Source organism: Procambarus clarkii, chromosome 84 (assembly GCF_040958095.1).
Source record: "Procambarus clarkii isolate CNS0578487 chromosome 84, FALCON_Pclarkii_2.0, whole genome shotgun sequence".
In the NCBI taxonomy this organism is placed as follows: Eukaryota; Metazoa; Arthropoda; class Malacostraca; order Decapoda; family Cambaridae; genus Procambarus; species Procambarus clarkii.
Window position 1 is genome coordinate 3,131,442 of NC_091233.1, and position 18,464 is coordinate 3,149,905.

At 40.4% G+C, this 18,464-nt stretch overlaps 1 protein-coding gene across 1 annotated transcript in view; it reads left to right on the top strand.

Annotated features, from left to right (window-relative positions):
• Positions 1-17,262, top strand: part of LOC123751643 (C-type lectin domain family 17, member A-like) — a 33,099-nt gene extending 15,837 nt beyond the window's left edge. Inside the window, exon 4 of the mRNA XM_069316529.1 lies at positions 17,002-17,262. Coding sequence (XP_069172630.1) covers positions 17,002-17,243 — 242 coding nt within the window. The 3' untranslated portion in view covers positions 17,244-17,262. The remainder of the gene's footprint in view (positions 1-17,001) is intronic.
• The last annotated feature ends 1,202 nt before the right edge of the window (positions 17,263-18,464 follow it).

Below are 18,464 nucleotides of genomic sequence, written 5' to 3' on the forward strand. Positions count from 1 at the left end.
TTTCCTTCTTATGATGTCTTCGATGAAACCATTGGAGAAGCCGTTATTGACTAGGACCTGCCTTACCCTACAGAGTTCTTCGTCGACTTGCTTCCATTCTGAGCTGTGGCTGAGAGCACGGTCGACGTATGAGTTAACAACACTCCTCTTGTACCTGTCAGGGCAGTCGCTGTTGGCATTTAGGCACATTCCTATGTTTGTTTCCTTAGTGTAGACCAAAAAACCCAGTATATAGGCAAGACAACAACATCTCTTTCTAGGCGTTTAACGATGCATAAGCAACAGGGCTCCATTAAGGAACATATAATCTCTTCCCATAACCAAACCATCGCCAGAGAAATCCTAGTAAACAACACAGAAATCATCGATAGATACAGCGATAGCAGGCGGCTTGACGTTTGCGAGGCACTACACATCAAGAAGTCAACACCAGCAATCAACAGCCAATTATTGCACAACTATATTCTACCCACCTCAAGACTCCGCTCCAATATAGAAGCATCAAGAAATATGGACCAATAGGCTTTCTACAAACACTTCTATTCAATACCCATTGTTTCTGTTCTGTCTTGTGTTGATACTTTTAATACCCTATTAATATCCCCTCCTGTTCTATCTTGTGTTAATGCCACATCATCCTTACCACCTCACTCAAATGTAGATATAAAATCAGAGATACGTTCTAATCAGTTGTGTATTTGTGAAGTCTTTGAAAATGTAATAAGTTTTACGAAACGCGCCCGTGTCGCGTCAGACTGGAAATAAAAATGAATTTTGGAGAAGTGATTTTTGATTTACCTCCAACAGTGAAGCGTAATGTACGAAAGATTGAGAAAATTCGTGTTAGAATTATTAATCTTACTTTTTCGGTCATATTTAATAATATATGTCTACAGGAAAGACTGCTACCAAAATATACTAATATTAAAGTGCACGACCCAGCAGCAAGGAATCAAGCCTTCACGATAAAATATCGCCAGGATCTGATTCGTGATCAGATATACAAGGCAGAGAATGAAATCAAAGACAACAAAACGCAACTACTTCATGCTACAAACGAGTGGAGAAATAGCAACATCGACCATAGTATCCGTACCCGCATTGAACAACACCTCGACATCCTCACAGACCAACATCACCTCAGCACTGAAACAAGGATTATCAAGAAACTAACAACATTATATGGAGGACCTATGGCAATTCCACGACCAAGAGATGGCTTCCTGAACCTTGCAGGAATTAACCTCACTGAGGACCAAGTCACTCTCCTAAATCTGGGCATAAACTGTCATGTTATGTCCAGACCGAGTGAAATGGCCCGGAAAGTAGAGTTGGAAATTCTGTTGGACGACATATTCGACCTCGAGACACAAAAGAAGGTCACTACCAAAGATACCTTACAAGCAGAACTTATTGCAGAAGGAGGAAAGAATCGAGGCAACTACAGAAGCACCATACTGTCCCCCGAGCTTAAAGCGGCAGCTAAAAGCCTTCGTGAGAACAAGGAGATAGTTGTCAGGAGAGGTGACAAGTCGCCAATATATGTCATTCTTAAAAAAGACGAATATCTGGCGAAAATGAACATCATACTCTCTGACCAAACTAAGTTCCAAAGGGTAACGAAGGACACGACAGCCGAATTAAAAGCAAAGGTCAACAAACTGATCGAAACTGTAAACGCCAAGAAATCCGGACTCCACCTGCCAAAGATCATTGGGGAATATAAACCTGGATATGCGTATGGAAATGTCAAGACGCACAAGCCTGGAAACCCACTTCGGCCAATCATTAGCCAGATACCCACACCCACGTACAGACTGGCAAAGCGACTCAACGGCCTGCTGACTCCTTATGTTCCTTGCGCCTTCAGCCTGAAGTCTCCAAAGGAATTTGTGGACTTACTGCGGGGCACACGGGCCACAGGGATAAGAGCCTCGTTGGACGTAGAATCGCTGTTTACCAACGTACCTGTGGACGAGACAATCGGAATGATAGCCGACAGAGTGTATCGTGATCCAGCCTGTACTCCTCTTGACATGCCAGAAAGTATTCTGAGGAAACTACTCCAAGCTTGTACTAAAGAGGCACCCTTCTTGAGCCCGGATGGGCACATGTATAAGCAAGTAGATGGGGTCGCCATGGGTTCTCCCCTAGGTGTCCTGCTTGCAAACTTCCACATGGGTACCATCGAGCAAAAAGTCTTAGTCGACATGAACTTGAAACCGGCCATATACTGCAGGTATGTTGACGACATTTTTACACAGGTACCTGATGTCAGACATCTGCAGAAGCTGAAGGAGGCATTTGAGCAGAGTTCCGTGCTGCGTTTCACTTACGAGACGGAAAAGGATGGGAAGCTGCCTTTTCTAGATGTAACAGTCATGGAAAAGGGCGGAGGTTTCCACACTGCAGTCTACACTAAGGAAACAAACATAGGAATGTGCCTAAATGCCAACAGCGACTGCCCTGACAGGTACAAGAGGAGTGTTGTTAACGCATACGTCGACCGTGCTCTCAGCCACAGCTCAGAATGGAAGCAAGTCGACGAAGAACTCTGTAGGGTAAGGCAGGTCCTAGTCAATAACGGCTTCTCCAATGGTTTCATCGAAGACATCATAAGAAGGAAAGTGAAAAGCCATGCAACCTCTGAAGAGACAACAAACACAACACCTATACCCCCTATTAGACTATTTTACAGGAACTTCTTTTCCACAGCTCATAAAACGGAGGAAAGGGTCCTGAAAGATATTGTTAATAGAAACGTTATCCCTACAGACAAAAATCAGAGGATACAACTGACGATTTACTATAAAACCAGAAAAACGGCCAGCCTACTCATGAGAAACTCTCCAGACACAAAACAGAACGCTTTAAAAGAGATTAGTGTCGTCTATGCCTTCAAATGCCCACTTGGGGACTGTAAGCTCCAAAAAACCCAGTATATAGGCAAGACAACAACATCTCTTTCTAGGCGTTTAACGATGCATAAGCAACAGGGCTCCATTAAGGAACATATAATCTCTTCCCATAACCAAACCATCGCCAGAGAAATCCTAGTAAACAACACAGAAATCATCGATAGATACAGCGATAGCAGGCGGCTTGACGTTTGCGAGGCACTACACATCAAGAAGTCAACACCAGCAATCAACAGCCAATTATTGCACAACTATATTCTACCCACCTCAAGACTCCGCTCCAATATAGAAGCATCAAGAAATATGGACCAATAGGCTTTCTACAAACACTTCTATTCAATACCCATTGTTTCTGTTCTGTCTTGTGTTGATACTTTTAATACCATATTAATATCCCCTCCTGTTCTATCTTGTGTTAATGCCACATCATCCTTACCACCTCACTCAAATGTAGATATAAAATCAGAGATACGTTCTAATCAGTTGTGTATTTGTGAAGTCTTTGAAAATGTAATAAGTTTTACGAAACGCGCCCGTGTCGCGTCAGACTGGAAATAAAAATGAATTTTGGAGAAGTGATTTTTGATTTACCTCCAACAGTGAAGCGTAATGTACGAAAGATTGAGAAAATTCGTGTTAGAATTATTAATCTTACTTTTTCGGTCATATTTAATAATATATGTCTACAGGAAAGACTGCTACCAAAATATACTAATATATATATATATATATATATATATATATATATATATATATATATATATATATATATATATATATATATATATATATATATATATATATATATATATATATATATATATATCACCCAAATGGCTGTGTGTGTATAACAGAAAACTCAAACCCCAGAAGTGACTCGAACCAACACTGCCAGGAGCACTCTGCTGGCGTACAGGACACCTTAGCCACACGACCAACTCGACCGGACAAAAGGGAATGGCAACCGAGGGTATTTCCATCCCTTCTCCGGCATTCGGTTGGTAATCTTGGGCATGGTATTTTATCAAATCACCTCATTCTTTGGGACACACGTGAGGAACACAACTGCGAACAAGCCTGAATAGTCCCCAGGACTATATGACATTGAGGCACATTCCTATGTTTGTTTCCTTAGTGTAGACTGCAGTGTGGAGACCTCGGCTCCTTTCCATGACTGTTACACCTAGAAATGGCAGCTTCACATCCTTCTCCGCTGGAACGGAGCGGAGGCTTTCACACTGCAGTCTACACTAAGGAAACAAACATAGAAATGTGCCTCAATGCCAACAGTGACTGCCCAGACAGGTATAAGAGGAGTATTGTCAACGCTTACGTCGACCGAGCTCTCAGCCACAGCTCAGGATGGAAGCAAGTCGATGAAGAACTCTGTAGGGTAAGGCAGGTCCTAGTCAACAACGGCTTCTCCAATGGTTTCGTTGAAGACATCATAAAAAGGAAAGTGAAACGCCATGCAACCTCTTAAGAGTCAACTAACACAACACCTGTACCCCCTATTAGACTATTTTACATGAACTTCTTTTCCACAGCTCATAAAACGGAGGAAAGGGTCCTGAAAGATATTGTTAATAGGAACGTTATCCCTAAAGACAAAAATCAGAAGATACAATTGACGGTTTACTATAAAACCAAAAATACGGCCAACCTACTCATGAAAAACTCTCCAGACACAGAGCAGAACGCCTTACAGGAGACTAGCGTCGTCTATGCCTTCAAATGCCCACTTGGGGACTGTAAACCCCAAAGAACTCAATATATAGGCAAGACAACATCTCTTTCCAGGCGATTAACAATGTATAAGCAACAGGGCTCCATCAAGGAACATATAATCTATTCCCACAACCAGACCATCACTAGAGAAGTCTTAACAAACAACATAGAAATCATCGATAGATAGAGCTATAGCAGGCGGCTTGACATCTGCGAGGCACCTCACATCAAAAAGTCAACACCAGCAATCAACAGCCAATTAATGCACAACTATATTCTTCCCACTTCATGACTCCATATCACTTTACAAGCATGAACAGGAAGTATGGGCCAATAGGCCCTCTGCAGTTACTTCCATTCTTCCCTCTCATTTATCCAATTTATACCCATTGCACCGTGTTCTGTCTTGTATTGGTCAAAAGTTTGTTCACCTCATCCAAAACTGTTGCAACATATCACCTCACCCAAATGCGAGTATATAAGACAAGCTGTTCAATGTTAGCATTAAGTAAAACTCTGTTTACAGGTGTGTGTGTGTGCAAACTAAAGTCTTTGAAAATTTAATAATTTATTACGAAACGCGTTCAAGCGTCGCGTCAGACTAGAAATAAAAATAAAATTTTGGAGAATTGATTTTTCAATTACCGTCGTCAGTAAAAAGAAACATAAAAAAATATTGAGAAAATTCGTGTTACCATTTTTAATATTACTTTTTTGGTCATATTCAACAACATATGTTTACAAGAAAGACTGTATAGTAACATATATAAACTATACTAATATATATATATATATATATATATATATATATATATATATATACATATATATATATATATATATATATATATATATATATGCAAACAAGCCTGAATGGTCCCCAGGACTATATACAACTGAAAACTCACACCCCAGAAGTGACTCGAACCCATACTGCCAGGAGCAACGCAACTGGTATGTACAGGGATGCCTTAATCCGCTTGACCATCACGACCCGGACATAAGGAAGTGATAGCCGAAGCTATTTGAACCACTTCCCCGCCAGCACTCGGATGGTAATCTTGGGCATAGCATTTTATCAAATCACCTCATTCTTTCGGGCACACATGAGGAACACAAATGCAAACAAGCCTGAATGGTCCCCAGGACTATATACAACTGAAAACTCACACCCCAGAAGTGACTCGAACCCATACTGCCAGGAGCAACGCAACTGGTATGTACAGGGACGCCTTAATCCGCTTGACCATCACGACCGGACATAAGGAAGTGATAGCCGAAGCTATTTGAACCTCTTCCCCGCCGGCACTCGGATGGTAATCTTGGGCATAGCATTTTATCAAATCACCTCATTCTTGCATAGTAGGCTGAGAAGTGCGTTCTGGCTACTAGGTACGACATATATATATATATATATATATATATATATATATATATATATATATATATATATATATATATATATATATATATATATATATATATATATATATATATATATATATATATATGTGAGGGGATGGTTCATCAGTTCACTTACAATAGTGCTCTTATGCCTGTGGGAGCCAGTACACTTGTTAAGTGGGCGGACTTAAGTTTGGTAACCAGCAACCGAAACATCTAGTGTTTGGACTCATGTGAGAGCCCCAGTCATCAGCAGTCCATAAATGTTACCCTGGCTGGGGTGGCATGTCTGGGGACAGTGCTAGAGCTGATAGCATCATCTCATTGTATGGCATGGAGCCAGACAACTTTGCGCGGGAACAGCTAGGCCGCCGGCGTGGGTGAGCTGTGGGCCTCCCTCGCTCGCTGGCCACTTGAGTCGTTGTCATGGAAACAGCCGCCATCTTAGTAAACATCTTGAGCCGCCATGTTGGTCGGCCATCTTGGAGCTGCCCTAGGGGCTATGCTACACCATCGCTGATTGAATGAGAGGGGTAGGCCACTGTATGCCTTCCTCTCATTGGTTATTTCGAGAAGGACGCGGGAGTCGCCGGTGTAGCATCATTCTGAACCCAGCTGCCACCTTGTCAAGACGCTCTCTGTACTCAATGCAGCCAAATTGAAGTATAGGGCGTCGTGGTGGCTGGACTACTCAACTGCTGATGCTTCCTGCTTCACCAACGACAACGGTCGTCACAGAATCCGGCCGAAGTCGTCGCTTGGAGGGGGTTTAAGACATTTTTGTGCAGGGGGTAGAGGTACAGTGATCTGGGATCGTGGGGAATGTGCATACGAGCAGCAACAGACTCGTAGATCCCATACCAGTGTTGATTAGACTTGCTAGTGCTCTGTAGCAGTCGATGGGAATGGGGAAATTCGTGTCAGTGTTAAGGCAAATTTCCCATGATTGTGTGAGACGCTATCGTTGTGCGCGTCACCTGGGTATGAATGCTTCACTTCACCGGTGAGTCGAGGGTGCGAACTCAACCGTGTTGAGTGGGAGGGGTTCGAGTGTGCGCCAATTTTTTCGAATAAATACCACGCCCCCTCCGCCCGGAGCGAGCCAGCCACCGGAAGCGGGGTGCCTGATGTATGGGAATTGTGTTTAGCCGGCAGTGTGAATGAGTAAGTACCTATGTGTGTATTTCTGGTGATTAGTAGTCTCTAAAGCTTGAATTCGAGGTCAAGTGTTCCGTCACATTGTCACGCAGCACCTGTTCAGGTGGAGTGAATTGTGGGCGAGGAGATACTCACCTTTGTTTCATCTTGTCAGTCCAGAGGGACTTAAGTCTGGTGTACACAGACGTACGGTGTGTGTGTGTGTGTGGGTACACACGGGAACAGAGTATACATAGATTAGCCAAGGACTGAGAGGATGTCCATGTAATAATTATATTATTCCATTGTGGTAGTCATTTTTGATCGTCCGTGGGACGGAGTGATATCATTTCCATGTGTGGTCTTGCAGGTGTGGAATTCCAACACTGAGCGCTCAGGTATGTGTAACGCCAGTGATTCCTGGCAATGATTATTGTGGAGCGTACCACAGTGTGGTCTTAATTTTTTGTATTGTTCCCAGGGCCGTGACAAGTCTGATTTATATTTATATATATATATATGTAATAACGTAATTTTGGTGAGTGACGAGGCCGTCTAGAGAGACCGCCACCGCTCTGTCGAGTAACGTAACTCTCGAGAGTGTTTATCGACATGCCAGATCGATAAATCACTCACCCTTGTGATTTAAGGAGTGTGAGATTCTCCTTAGTGTTCCCAATAACGTTTGATAGCTGTAGGCTACATGTGTCAGCAGTAATTATATACATATATATGTAATCGTAGTGTCATGGTGCCCAGTGTTATTGCGTTATTTACTGTGAGGTGATTGAAATATATTGACCTGTGTTCTAGGGGTTATTGAGAGCACTGGGGTCATTTGCAACAGTAAGTAAGTGTGTGCAGTATCCTAATATTTGGAAATTAGAGTACTTGCCGTGTGTGTTATTGCAAAGGGGTTGTTATTTGATGGTTATTGTTGCTAGTGTTGAGCAATCACCTACGGTGATTGCAGTTCAGTAAATCCATTGTGGGGCAGTGTTCTAGAGGGTTCATGTCCTGTAGGTTATTTTACTAGGTTCTGCAGTATTGTCATTGCAACCGGATTGTAACGTAAATCACTGTGATTTGTTAGTGTGATTTGTCATTGTCGTGGGGGAACTCGGCTGTAGACGAGTACTTGGATACACATATATTCTCCTCGTTATCTGGTAGGACATCGAAGTCCAGTATTCAGTGAGGTGATTGCGAGGCAATTAATATAATGTAACCAAGGGAACGCCCATTGCTTTAAGAGAATTTGTTCTTTGACAATTTGAGTAGCGTAGAGTGCGTTTGGGTTAATTTACTCTCCTGCAAGCAGCTACGGTAGTCTCGAGGAGCCTAGCTATCAGCCAGATAAGAATTAGAGTATTGTCTGTCGTAATTAACGGTCAGTGGGCTGGGTAATTGACGTGTTTCAGGAAGTCAAAGTAATTAACCTCGATCCTTGTTTGATCGACTCACACGAAGGCTACATTGTTCCATTAACGTAACGTCGTTATCTGCCCGGAAGTACCGGCACTTGATTGACTCGTGGGAGGAGTAACGTCATTTTAGAATAACGTAAACGTGGGGCTAATTACTGTTATTAGCCACCTGAATTGGTCTGAGTATGGAAGGCTTAGACGGAATTCATACCTTAATGTAAATTGCTGAGCCAGTGTGAAAGGTTGCGTATTTTAATTGTTAATTATTGATCTTGAGGATAGTAATTAATTACTCTAAAGGTAATCACGAGTGATTACCGTTCTCTTAGCACTTTCGACATTGTAAATCAGAGTTTACCATCGCTGAGTGATTAGTAACCGATTAACGTAAATTAACGTAACTAGTAAAGAGATTAATCAGCTGTCTGGTAGTACAGGGATTAATGGGATTTTCTCACTGAATGCTCGACGGGTAGAGTGTTGTGTAATTTCAGCGTTACTAGTGACAGTTGTAAGAGTTATTAATTTAACGTAAATGTTACCTTGTTATTAACGTAAATGTTATTGTATTATTAACGTAAATCAATTGTTATTGATTGTTGATCGTCCGTGGGACGGAGTGTTAACGTAAGGATTAATTTGAGGAAGGGTGCTGTAGTTGCCAGTGAACCCATTAGTTATTGTTGTCATTGAAAGACTACTGATTTGATTGCATTGCAACCGCTATTGCAGGTGTAAACTGCACTGAGGCGTAGAACAGTAGGAGGTTACTGGAGACGTGTTTCAGAACCTACTGTGTCATTTGTTGTAATTGTGATTATAGATCTGTTAGTTCTTGCTTGCTTGTTGATTCCTCTGTGGTCATGCTTATGTTCGAGTTAGTTCATTATGCAGCCGTGTTGAGGGGCTGGTGTCTAGCTGTCATTGATAGTGTCACAGGAAGGATTTCGAGTAACGTCATTGACATTTCTTTTTGTTTTGTTGTAGTAGTTAGTACTTTATTGAATAAACTAAGTTGTTATGGTTAACACTGTCTTTTCGTTACACCCCACACATTATTATTGTTATTCAAATGTTCTTCACACTCGACTAATAAAGTTGAGACTAGTTCTGAGCTTTGGATCAAATATACGGCACCACACAACAATAAATTATTGTTGTGAGAGCCCGTGACATACTCGTTAAATTCGCTTCGGCGATTGGCGAAGGTCGGCGGCCTAAGAGAGGGGATTTCAATTTTCATTGGGGTCTCGGCGTTTGCTCACGCCTAGTCAATTGTTCATACATGGTCCCAAAGTGAGGAATGAGCTGGTTACTACACTGGTGTGTTAGCTAAGCAAGTCCTTCCTCAGGCGACCTAGTTGAATATCACGACTGGAATAAAGGTTAAAGAATAAAGAAAATTCTTAGAAATTTTCAGAGCTAAAATTCCTTATACCAATTACAATTTATTCCAAAACTTCTCACAAGTTATACACAAAAACTCTCTCTCTCTCTCTCTCTCTCTCTCTCTCTCTCTCTCTCTCTCTCTCTCTCTCTCTCTCTCTCTCTCTCTCTCTCTCTCTCTCTCTCTCTCTCTCTCTCTCTCTCTCTCTCTCTCTCTCTCTCTCTCTCTCTCTCTCTCTCTCTCTCACTCTCTCTCTCTCTCTCTCTCTCTCTCTCTCTCTCTCTCTCTCTCTCTCTCTCTCTCTCTCTCTCTCTCTCTCTCTCTCTCTCTCTCTCTCTCTCTCTCTCTCTCTCTCTCTCTATATATTTTTGTTTTAAAGTTTGTGAGGGTACCACCTCTGGTGCCAGTGTGGGGACCCATAGCCTCGGAGAAGAAAATAAAAAGTATTCAGAGGAGACCTTGTGGTTTCTCACTGAACACTAATATTATCCTCTCCTACCACCCCCATTCTTTTGTATGTACACATATATATTTACTTTATTTGAACTTTGTTACAAAAAAGGAGTTACATATGGGTTACAAAGATGGTTATCATAGGTTGTCGAGTTCCTCCAGCTCCTCAGATGGCGGGCAGGAACCCTGGATGCAGTGCGCATTTCCCCTCTGTATCGCCACACTGAGGCGCTGGAAAAGAAAGCTTGCAGCTCTTGGGTCCCTTGTTGTTTCAATGAGCCTAGAACCCAGTTCCTTCAAAAAACTGGTAGCACTTTTACCCCAGGCGCCGAGTGTCTCAGAAGCAATGGGGACAAAATTGTAGTGGTGATCCAGTTCACTATACTTACGGGATTTGGCTGGTTTCCTGTGGGTGGCAGCGCCACCTGGTTGTGCAACACTGAGGTTAATGTAGGTGTTAGCCAGGGTTGATACGCACGTGTAGTCCCATACCAACTGCTTGCCATTCTTCCAGGGGTTCACTGTGATACCATCCGGGCGACCAATAAGAGCATCAGAGTTACGGGGCGTTAGGTAACGGGGCTCTCTTTCAGCTGGGCATCCAGCTGTGGTGAGGCTCCTCTTGATGATGTCGTTAACTTCATTGTGCCATCCTCCTGTGCTTTGGCAGAGTAGGCCATGGTGGCCGTACCTGTCAGCCACCACCTCGCCGCAAATACACCTATATCTGGTGTGGATTGGGGCAGCAAGGCGGAGGGCCACAGCAATTTAGAGGGCGTGTGGTGGGAGACGCGTGCCAGTTGCCAACATTGGGGTTGCTAACAAGAAATCCCCCTGCATGTGGTGCTGCTACTGCTGTGAGGCAAGCAATGTCGTGTTGTGTTGTTGCAGCACCCAGGCACTCTGCAGCAACTTGGTCTACAATGGGGCCATCCCAGCTGGATTGCTTGTGGGCTTTTGGGGATGGTGGTTGAGGTGATTGGCCTGCACGAGAGGCCCACTCTGTGGCACAGCGTGTAAAATTGGGATCATGTACACCTGCCAGCTGATGTAAGTGGACAGGTAGAATTTCCTTCACAAGGTCATCGGATGCTGATAAGGAGGACAGGAAGGCTGGAACAGCGATTTGCGTTGCTGTTCGAACTCCGAGGCCCCCAAGTCTTACGGGAAGAGAGGCTTTACTAATATATATATATATATATATATATATATATATATATATATATATATATATATATATATATATATATATATATATATATATATATATATATATATATATATATATATATATATATATATATATAGGTAGGGTTGGTTAGGTACGGTCATATAACTACGTTAATTTTAATTCTAATAAAAAAAAATGACCTCATACATAATGAAATGGGTAGCTTTATCATTTCATAAGAAAAAAATAGAGAAAATATATTAATTCATGAAAACTTGGCCAATTAGGCAAATCGGGCCTTGCATAGTAGACTGAGAAGTGCGTTCTGGCTACTAGGTACGACATATATATATATGAATACAGTCTCCGTGGTGTAGTGGTAAGACACTCGCCTGGCGTTCCGCGAGCGCTATGTCATGGGTTCGTATCCTGGCCGGGGAGGATTTACTGGGCGCAATTCCTTAACTGTAGCCTCTGTTTAACGCAACAGTAAAATGTGTACTTGGATGAAAAAACGATTCTTCGCGGCAGGGGATCGTATTCCAGGGACCTGCCCGAAACGCTACGCGTACTAGTGGCTGTACATGAATGTAACAACTCTTGTATATATCTCAAAAAAAAAAAAAAAAAAAAGAATATATATATATATATATATATATATATATATATATATATATATATATATATATATATATATATATATATATATTAGTAAATGTAAATATAGTATGTTGCTATATATATATGTATATGTATATATATATATATATATATACATATACATATATATATAGCAACATACTATATTTACATTTACTAATATATATATATATATATATATATATATATATATTAGTATATTTTGGTAGCAGTCTTTCCTGTAGACATATATTATTAAATATGACCGAAAAAGTAAGATTAATAATTCTAACACGAATTTTCTCAATCTTTCGTACATTACGCTTCACTGTTGGAGGTAAATCAAAAATCACTTCTCCAAAATTAATTTTTATTTCTAGTCTGACGCGACACGGGCGCGTTTCGTAAAACTTATTACATTTTCAAAGACTTCACAAATACACAACTGATTAGAACGTATCTATGATTTTATATCTACATTTGAGTGAGGTGGGAAGGGTGATGTGGCATTAACACAAGACAGAACAGGAGGGGATATTAATAGGGTATTAAAAGTATCAACACAAGACAGAACAGAAACAATGGGTATTGAATAGAAGTGTTTGTAGAAAGCCTATTGGTCCATATTTCTTGATGCTTCTATATTGGAGCGGAGTCTTGAGGTGGGTAGAATATAGTTGTGCAATAATTGGCTGTTGATTGCTGGTGTTGACTTCTTGATGTGTAGTGCCTCGCAAACGTCAAGCCGCCTGCTATCGCTGTATCTATCGATGATTTCTGTGTTGTTTACTAGGATTTCTCTGGCGACGGTTTGGTTATGGGAAGAGATTATATGTTCCTTAATGGAGCCCTGTTGCTTATGCATCGTTAAACGCCTAGAAAGAGATGTTGTTGTCTTGCCTATATACTGGGTTTTTTGGAGCTTACAGTCCCCAAGTGGGCATTTGAAGGCATAGACGACATTAGTCTCTTTTAAAGCGTTCTGTTTTGTGTCTGGAGAGTTTCTCATGAGTAGGCTGGCCGTTTTTCTGGTTTTATAGTAAATCGTCAGTTGTATCCTCTGATTTTTGTCTGTAGGGATAACGTTTCTATTAACAATATCTTTCAGGACCCTTTCCTCCGTTTTATGAGCTGTGGAAAAGAAGTTCCTGTAAAATAGTCTAATAGGCGGTATAGGTGTTGTGTTAGTGGTCTCTTCAGAGGTTGCATGGCTTTTCACTTTCCTTCTTATGATGTCTTCGATGAAACCATTGGAGAAGCCGTTATTGACTAGGACCTGCCTTACCCTACAGAGTTCTTCGTCGACTTGCTTCCATTCGGAGCTGTGGCTGAGAGCACGGTCGACGTATGCGTTAACAACACTCCTCTTGTACCTGTCAGGGCAGTCGCTGTTGGCATTTAGGCACATTCCTATGTTTGTTTCCTTAGTGTAGACTGCAGTGTGGAAACCTCCGCCCTTTTCCATGACTGTTACATCTAGAAAAGGCAGCTTCCCATCCTTTTCCGTCTCGTAAGTGAAACGCAGCACGGAACTCTGCTCAAATGCCTCCTTCAGCTTCTGCAGATGTCTGACATCAGGTACCTGTGTAAAAATGTCGTCAACATACCTGCAGTATATGGCCGGTTTCAAGTTCATGTCGACTAAGACTTTTTGCTCGATGGTACCCATGTAGAAGTTTGCAAACAGGACACCTAGGGGAGAACCCATGGCGACCCCATCTACTTGCTTATACATGTGCCCATCCGGGCTCAAGAAGGGTGCCTCTTTACTACAAGCTTGGAGTAGTTTCCTCAGAATACTTTCTGGCATGTCAAGAGGAGTACAGGCTGGATCACAATACACTCTGTCGGCTATCATTCCGATTGTCTCGTCCACAGGAACGTTGGTAAACAGCGATTCTACGTCCAACGAGGCTCTTATCCCTGTGGCCCGTGTGCCCCGCAGTAAGTCCACAAATTCCTTTGGAGACTTCAGGCTGAAGGCGCAAGGAACATAAGGAGTCAGCAGGCCGTTGAGTCGCTTTGCCAGTCTGTACGTGGGTGTGGGTATCTGGCTAATGATTGGCCGAAGTGGGTTACCAGGCTTGTGCGTCTTGACATTTCCATACGCATATCCAGGTTTATATTCCCCAATGATCTTTGGCAGGTGGAGTCCGGATTTCTTGGCGTTTACAGTTTCGATCAGTTTGTTGACCTTTGCTTTTAATTCGGCTGTAGTGTCCTTCGTTACCCTTTGGAACTTAGTTTGGTCAGAGAGTATGATGTTCATTTTCGCCAGATATTCGTCTTTTTTAAGAATGACATATATTGGCGACTTGTCACCTCTCCTGACCTCTCTCCTGCAGAAGCTGAAGGAGGCATTTGAGCAGAGTTCCGTGCTGCGTTTCACTTACGAGACGGAAAAGGATGGGAAGCTGCCTTTTCTAGATGTAACAGTCATGGAAAAGGGCGGAGGTTTCCACACTGCAGTCTACACTAAGGAAACAAACATAGGAATGTGCCTAAATGCCAACAGCGACTGCCCTGACAGGTACAAGAGGAGTGTTGTTAACGCATACGTCGACCGTGCTCTCAGCCACAGCTCAGAATGGAAGCAAGTCGACGAAGAACTCTGTAGGGTAAGGCAGGTCCTAGTCAATAACGGCTTCTCCAATGGTTTCATCGAAGACATCATAAGAAGGAAAGTGAAAAGCCATGCAACCTCTGAAGAGACAACTAACACAACACCTATACCCCCTATTAGACTATTTTACAGGAACTTCTTTTCCACAGCTCATAAAACGGAGGAAAGGGTCCTGAAAGATGTTGTTAATAGAAACGTTATCCCTACAGACAAAAATCAGAGGATACAACTGACGATTTACTATAAAACCAGAAAAACGGCCAGCCTACTCATGAGAAACTCTCCAGACACAAAACAGAACGCTTTAAAAGAGACTAATGTCGTCTATGCCTTCAAATGCCCACTTGGGGACTGTAAGCTCCAAAAAACCCAGTATATAGGCAAGACAACAACATCTCTTTCTAGGCGTTTAATGATGCATAAGCAACAGGGCTCCATTAAGGAACATATAATCTCTTCCCATAACCAAACCATCGCCAGAGAAATCCTAGTAAACAACACAGAAATCATCGATAGATACAGCGATAGCAGGCGGCTTGACGTTTGCGAGGCACTACACATCAAGAAGTCAACACCAGCAATCAACAGCCAATTATTGCACAACTATATTCTACCCACCTCAAGACTCCGCTCCAATATAGAAGCATCAAGAAATATGGACCAATAGGCTTTCTACAAACACTTCTATTCAATACCCATTGTTTCTGTTCTGTCTTGTGTTGACACTTTTAATACCCTATTAATATCCCCTCCTGTTCTGTCTTGTGTTAATGCCACATCACCCTTCCCACCTCACTCAAATGTAGATATAAAATCAGAGATACGTTCTAATCAGTTGTGTATTTGTGAAGTCTTTGAAAATGTAATAAGTTTTACGAAACGCGCCCGTGTCGCGTCAGACTAGAAATAAAAATGAATTTTGGAGAAGTGATTTTTGATTTACCTCCAACAGTGAAGCGTAATGTACGAAAGATTGAGAAAATTCGTGTTAGAATTATTAATCTTACTTTTTCGGTCATATTTAATAATATATATATATATATATATATATATATATATATATATATATATATATATATATATATATATATATTAGTAAATGTAAATATAGTATGTTGCTATATATATATGTATATGTATATATATATATATATATATATATATATATATATATATATATATATATATATATATATTTATATATACATATATATATATATATATACATATACATATATATATAGCAACATACTATATTTACATTTACTAATATATATATATATATATATATATATATATATATATATATATGTATATATATATATATATATACATATATATATAGCAACATACTATATTTACATTTACTAATATATATATATATATATATATATATATATATATATATATATATATATATATATATATATATATATATATATATTAAATGTAAATATAGTATGTTGCTATATATATATGTATATATATATATATATATATATACATATACATATATATATAGCAACATACTATATTCATATTTACTAATATATATATATATATATATATATATATATATATATATATATATATATATATATATATATATATATATATATATATATATATATATATATATATGTCGTACCTAGTAGCCAGAACGCACTTTTCAGTCTACTATGCAAGGCCCGATTTGCCTAATAGGCCAAGTTTTCATGAATTAATATATTTTCTCTATTTTTTTCTTATGAAATGATAAAGCTACCCATTTCATTATGTATGAGGTCATTTTTTTTATTAGAATTAAAATTAACGTAGATATATGACCGTACCTAACCAACCCTACCTAACCTAACCTAACCTATCTTTATAGGTTAGGTTAGGTTAGGTGGCCGAAAAAGTTAGGTTAGGTAGTCGAAAAACAATTAATTCATGAAAACTTGGCTTATTAGGCAAATCGGGCCTTGCATAGTAGGCTGAGAAGTGCGTTCTGGCTACTAGGTACGACATATATATATATATATATATATATATATATATATATATATATATATATATATATATATACACACACACATATATATTTAATTATTTATTTACTTTCACATCTTTAGGATTCCCCGAACTTCAGTACTGGATCGGCGCCACAGACGAGGCCCAAGAGGGACTGTGGCTGTGGGTCAACCAAGAACCTGTGCAGATGGGCACGCCTTACTGGGCCAACTATGGCTGTAGCAACCTCCAAATGCCCACTGGCGGAACTACTGAAAATTGTCTTTGTCTTGATAATACTTACCACTTGTATTTTAATGATGGAATTTGCTCTCAAACATTGCATGCAATCTGTGAGCAATAAAGCTATTGTCCAGGTACTAGATTGTGTTTGTTTTTATTGGTACGGCCACTGTTCCAATATTTCTGAAGTGCAGTGTTGCTAACCAGAGGTGCCTCCCAAACCTCCTTTTGCCCAGGTAGAACAAATGCAAGGTTGGGGATAATAAATAAGGTATAAATGCGGGGCAAAGCACATACAAAGATTAATCAGATGTAATTGGTTTGTAATCAGGTGTAATAGGTAATAGGTGTAACACCAAATTTATATTAAGTTTCTTTAAAATCGGAGACATTTTTTTAAGTCCACTCGCATAAGGTACCTTATGCGAGTGGACTTGAGGTAAGGTACCACCAATTATTAACTCATTGGTGGTACCTTATGCGAGTGGACTTGAAAAACTGTCTCCGATTTTTAAGAAACTTAATATAAATTTGGTGTTCACTAATAGTACGATCAAGTCCAATTTAATAAAAACTCTCCTGATATAGCCGGATGTGTATATTCGATTCCCTGTAATGATTGTGATTTTGTGTACCTTAGACAAAAAGGAAAGACCTTACAATTGCAGTTGTCACAACATGCTTATAGTATTAGAACTGCCCAAACGTCTAATGCATTATATCTGCACACGAGTTTATGCGATCACACTATTAATTGGAATGGGGCGAAAAGCATTACCAATTGTGGTGATTTCGTGGAAAGGAATTTGATTGAGTCTGCTCTAATCAGTGTCCAAATCTTCTTAATGTTAGTACTGGTATGTACAAACTTGATCCATTTTTAAGTTATAATATTGCACAATAGTTTAAGAAAAAACTCTGATAGAGAGGCTTACAATGTCTCATTACAAATTTATATTCACATATTGTGTGTTCATGAGGCTTTTCTTTAATCTTTCATCCTTATTTTCTGACCGCTTAATCCTCTTTGACCTTTCTAAGCTAAGCTGTACCTATTTTTGGCTAATCCTTTCCCTAGAGATGGGTGGGTCAGGTTCCAGGTGTCGGCTTGTATCCTCTCTCTATCTACTCTTGTCAGTCTGACTAGAGTAGATAGAGAGAGGATACAAGCCGACACCTGGAACCTGACCCACCCATCTCTAGGGAAAGGATTAGCCAGAAATAGGTACAGCTTAGCTTAGAAAGGTCAAAGAGGATTAAGCGGTCAGAAAATAAGGATGGCCCACGAGGGGTGGGCCGGGGCTCTGCTAGCACTCAGCTGCTAGGGGCTCAAAACGCTGAA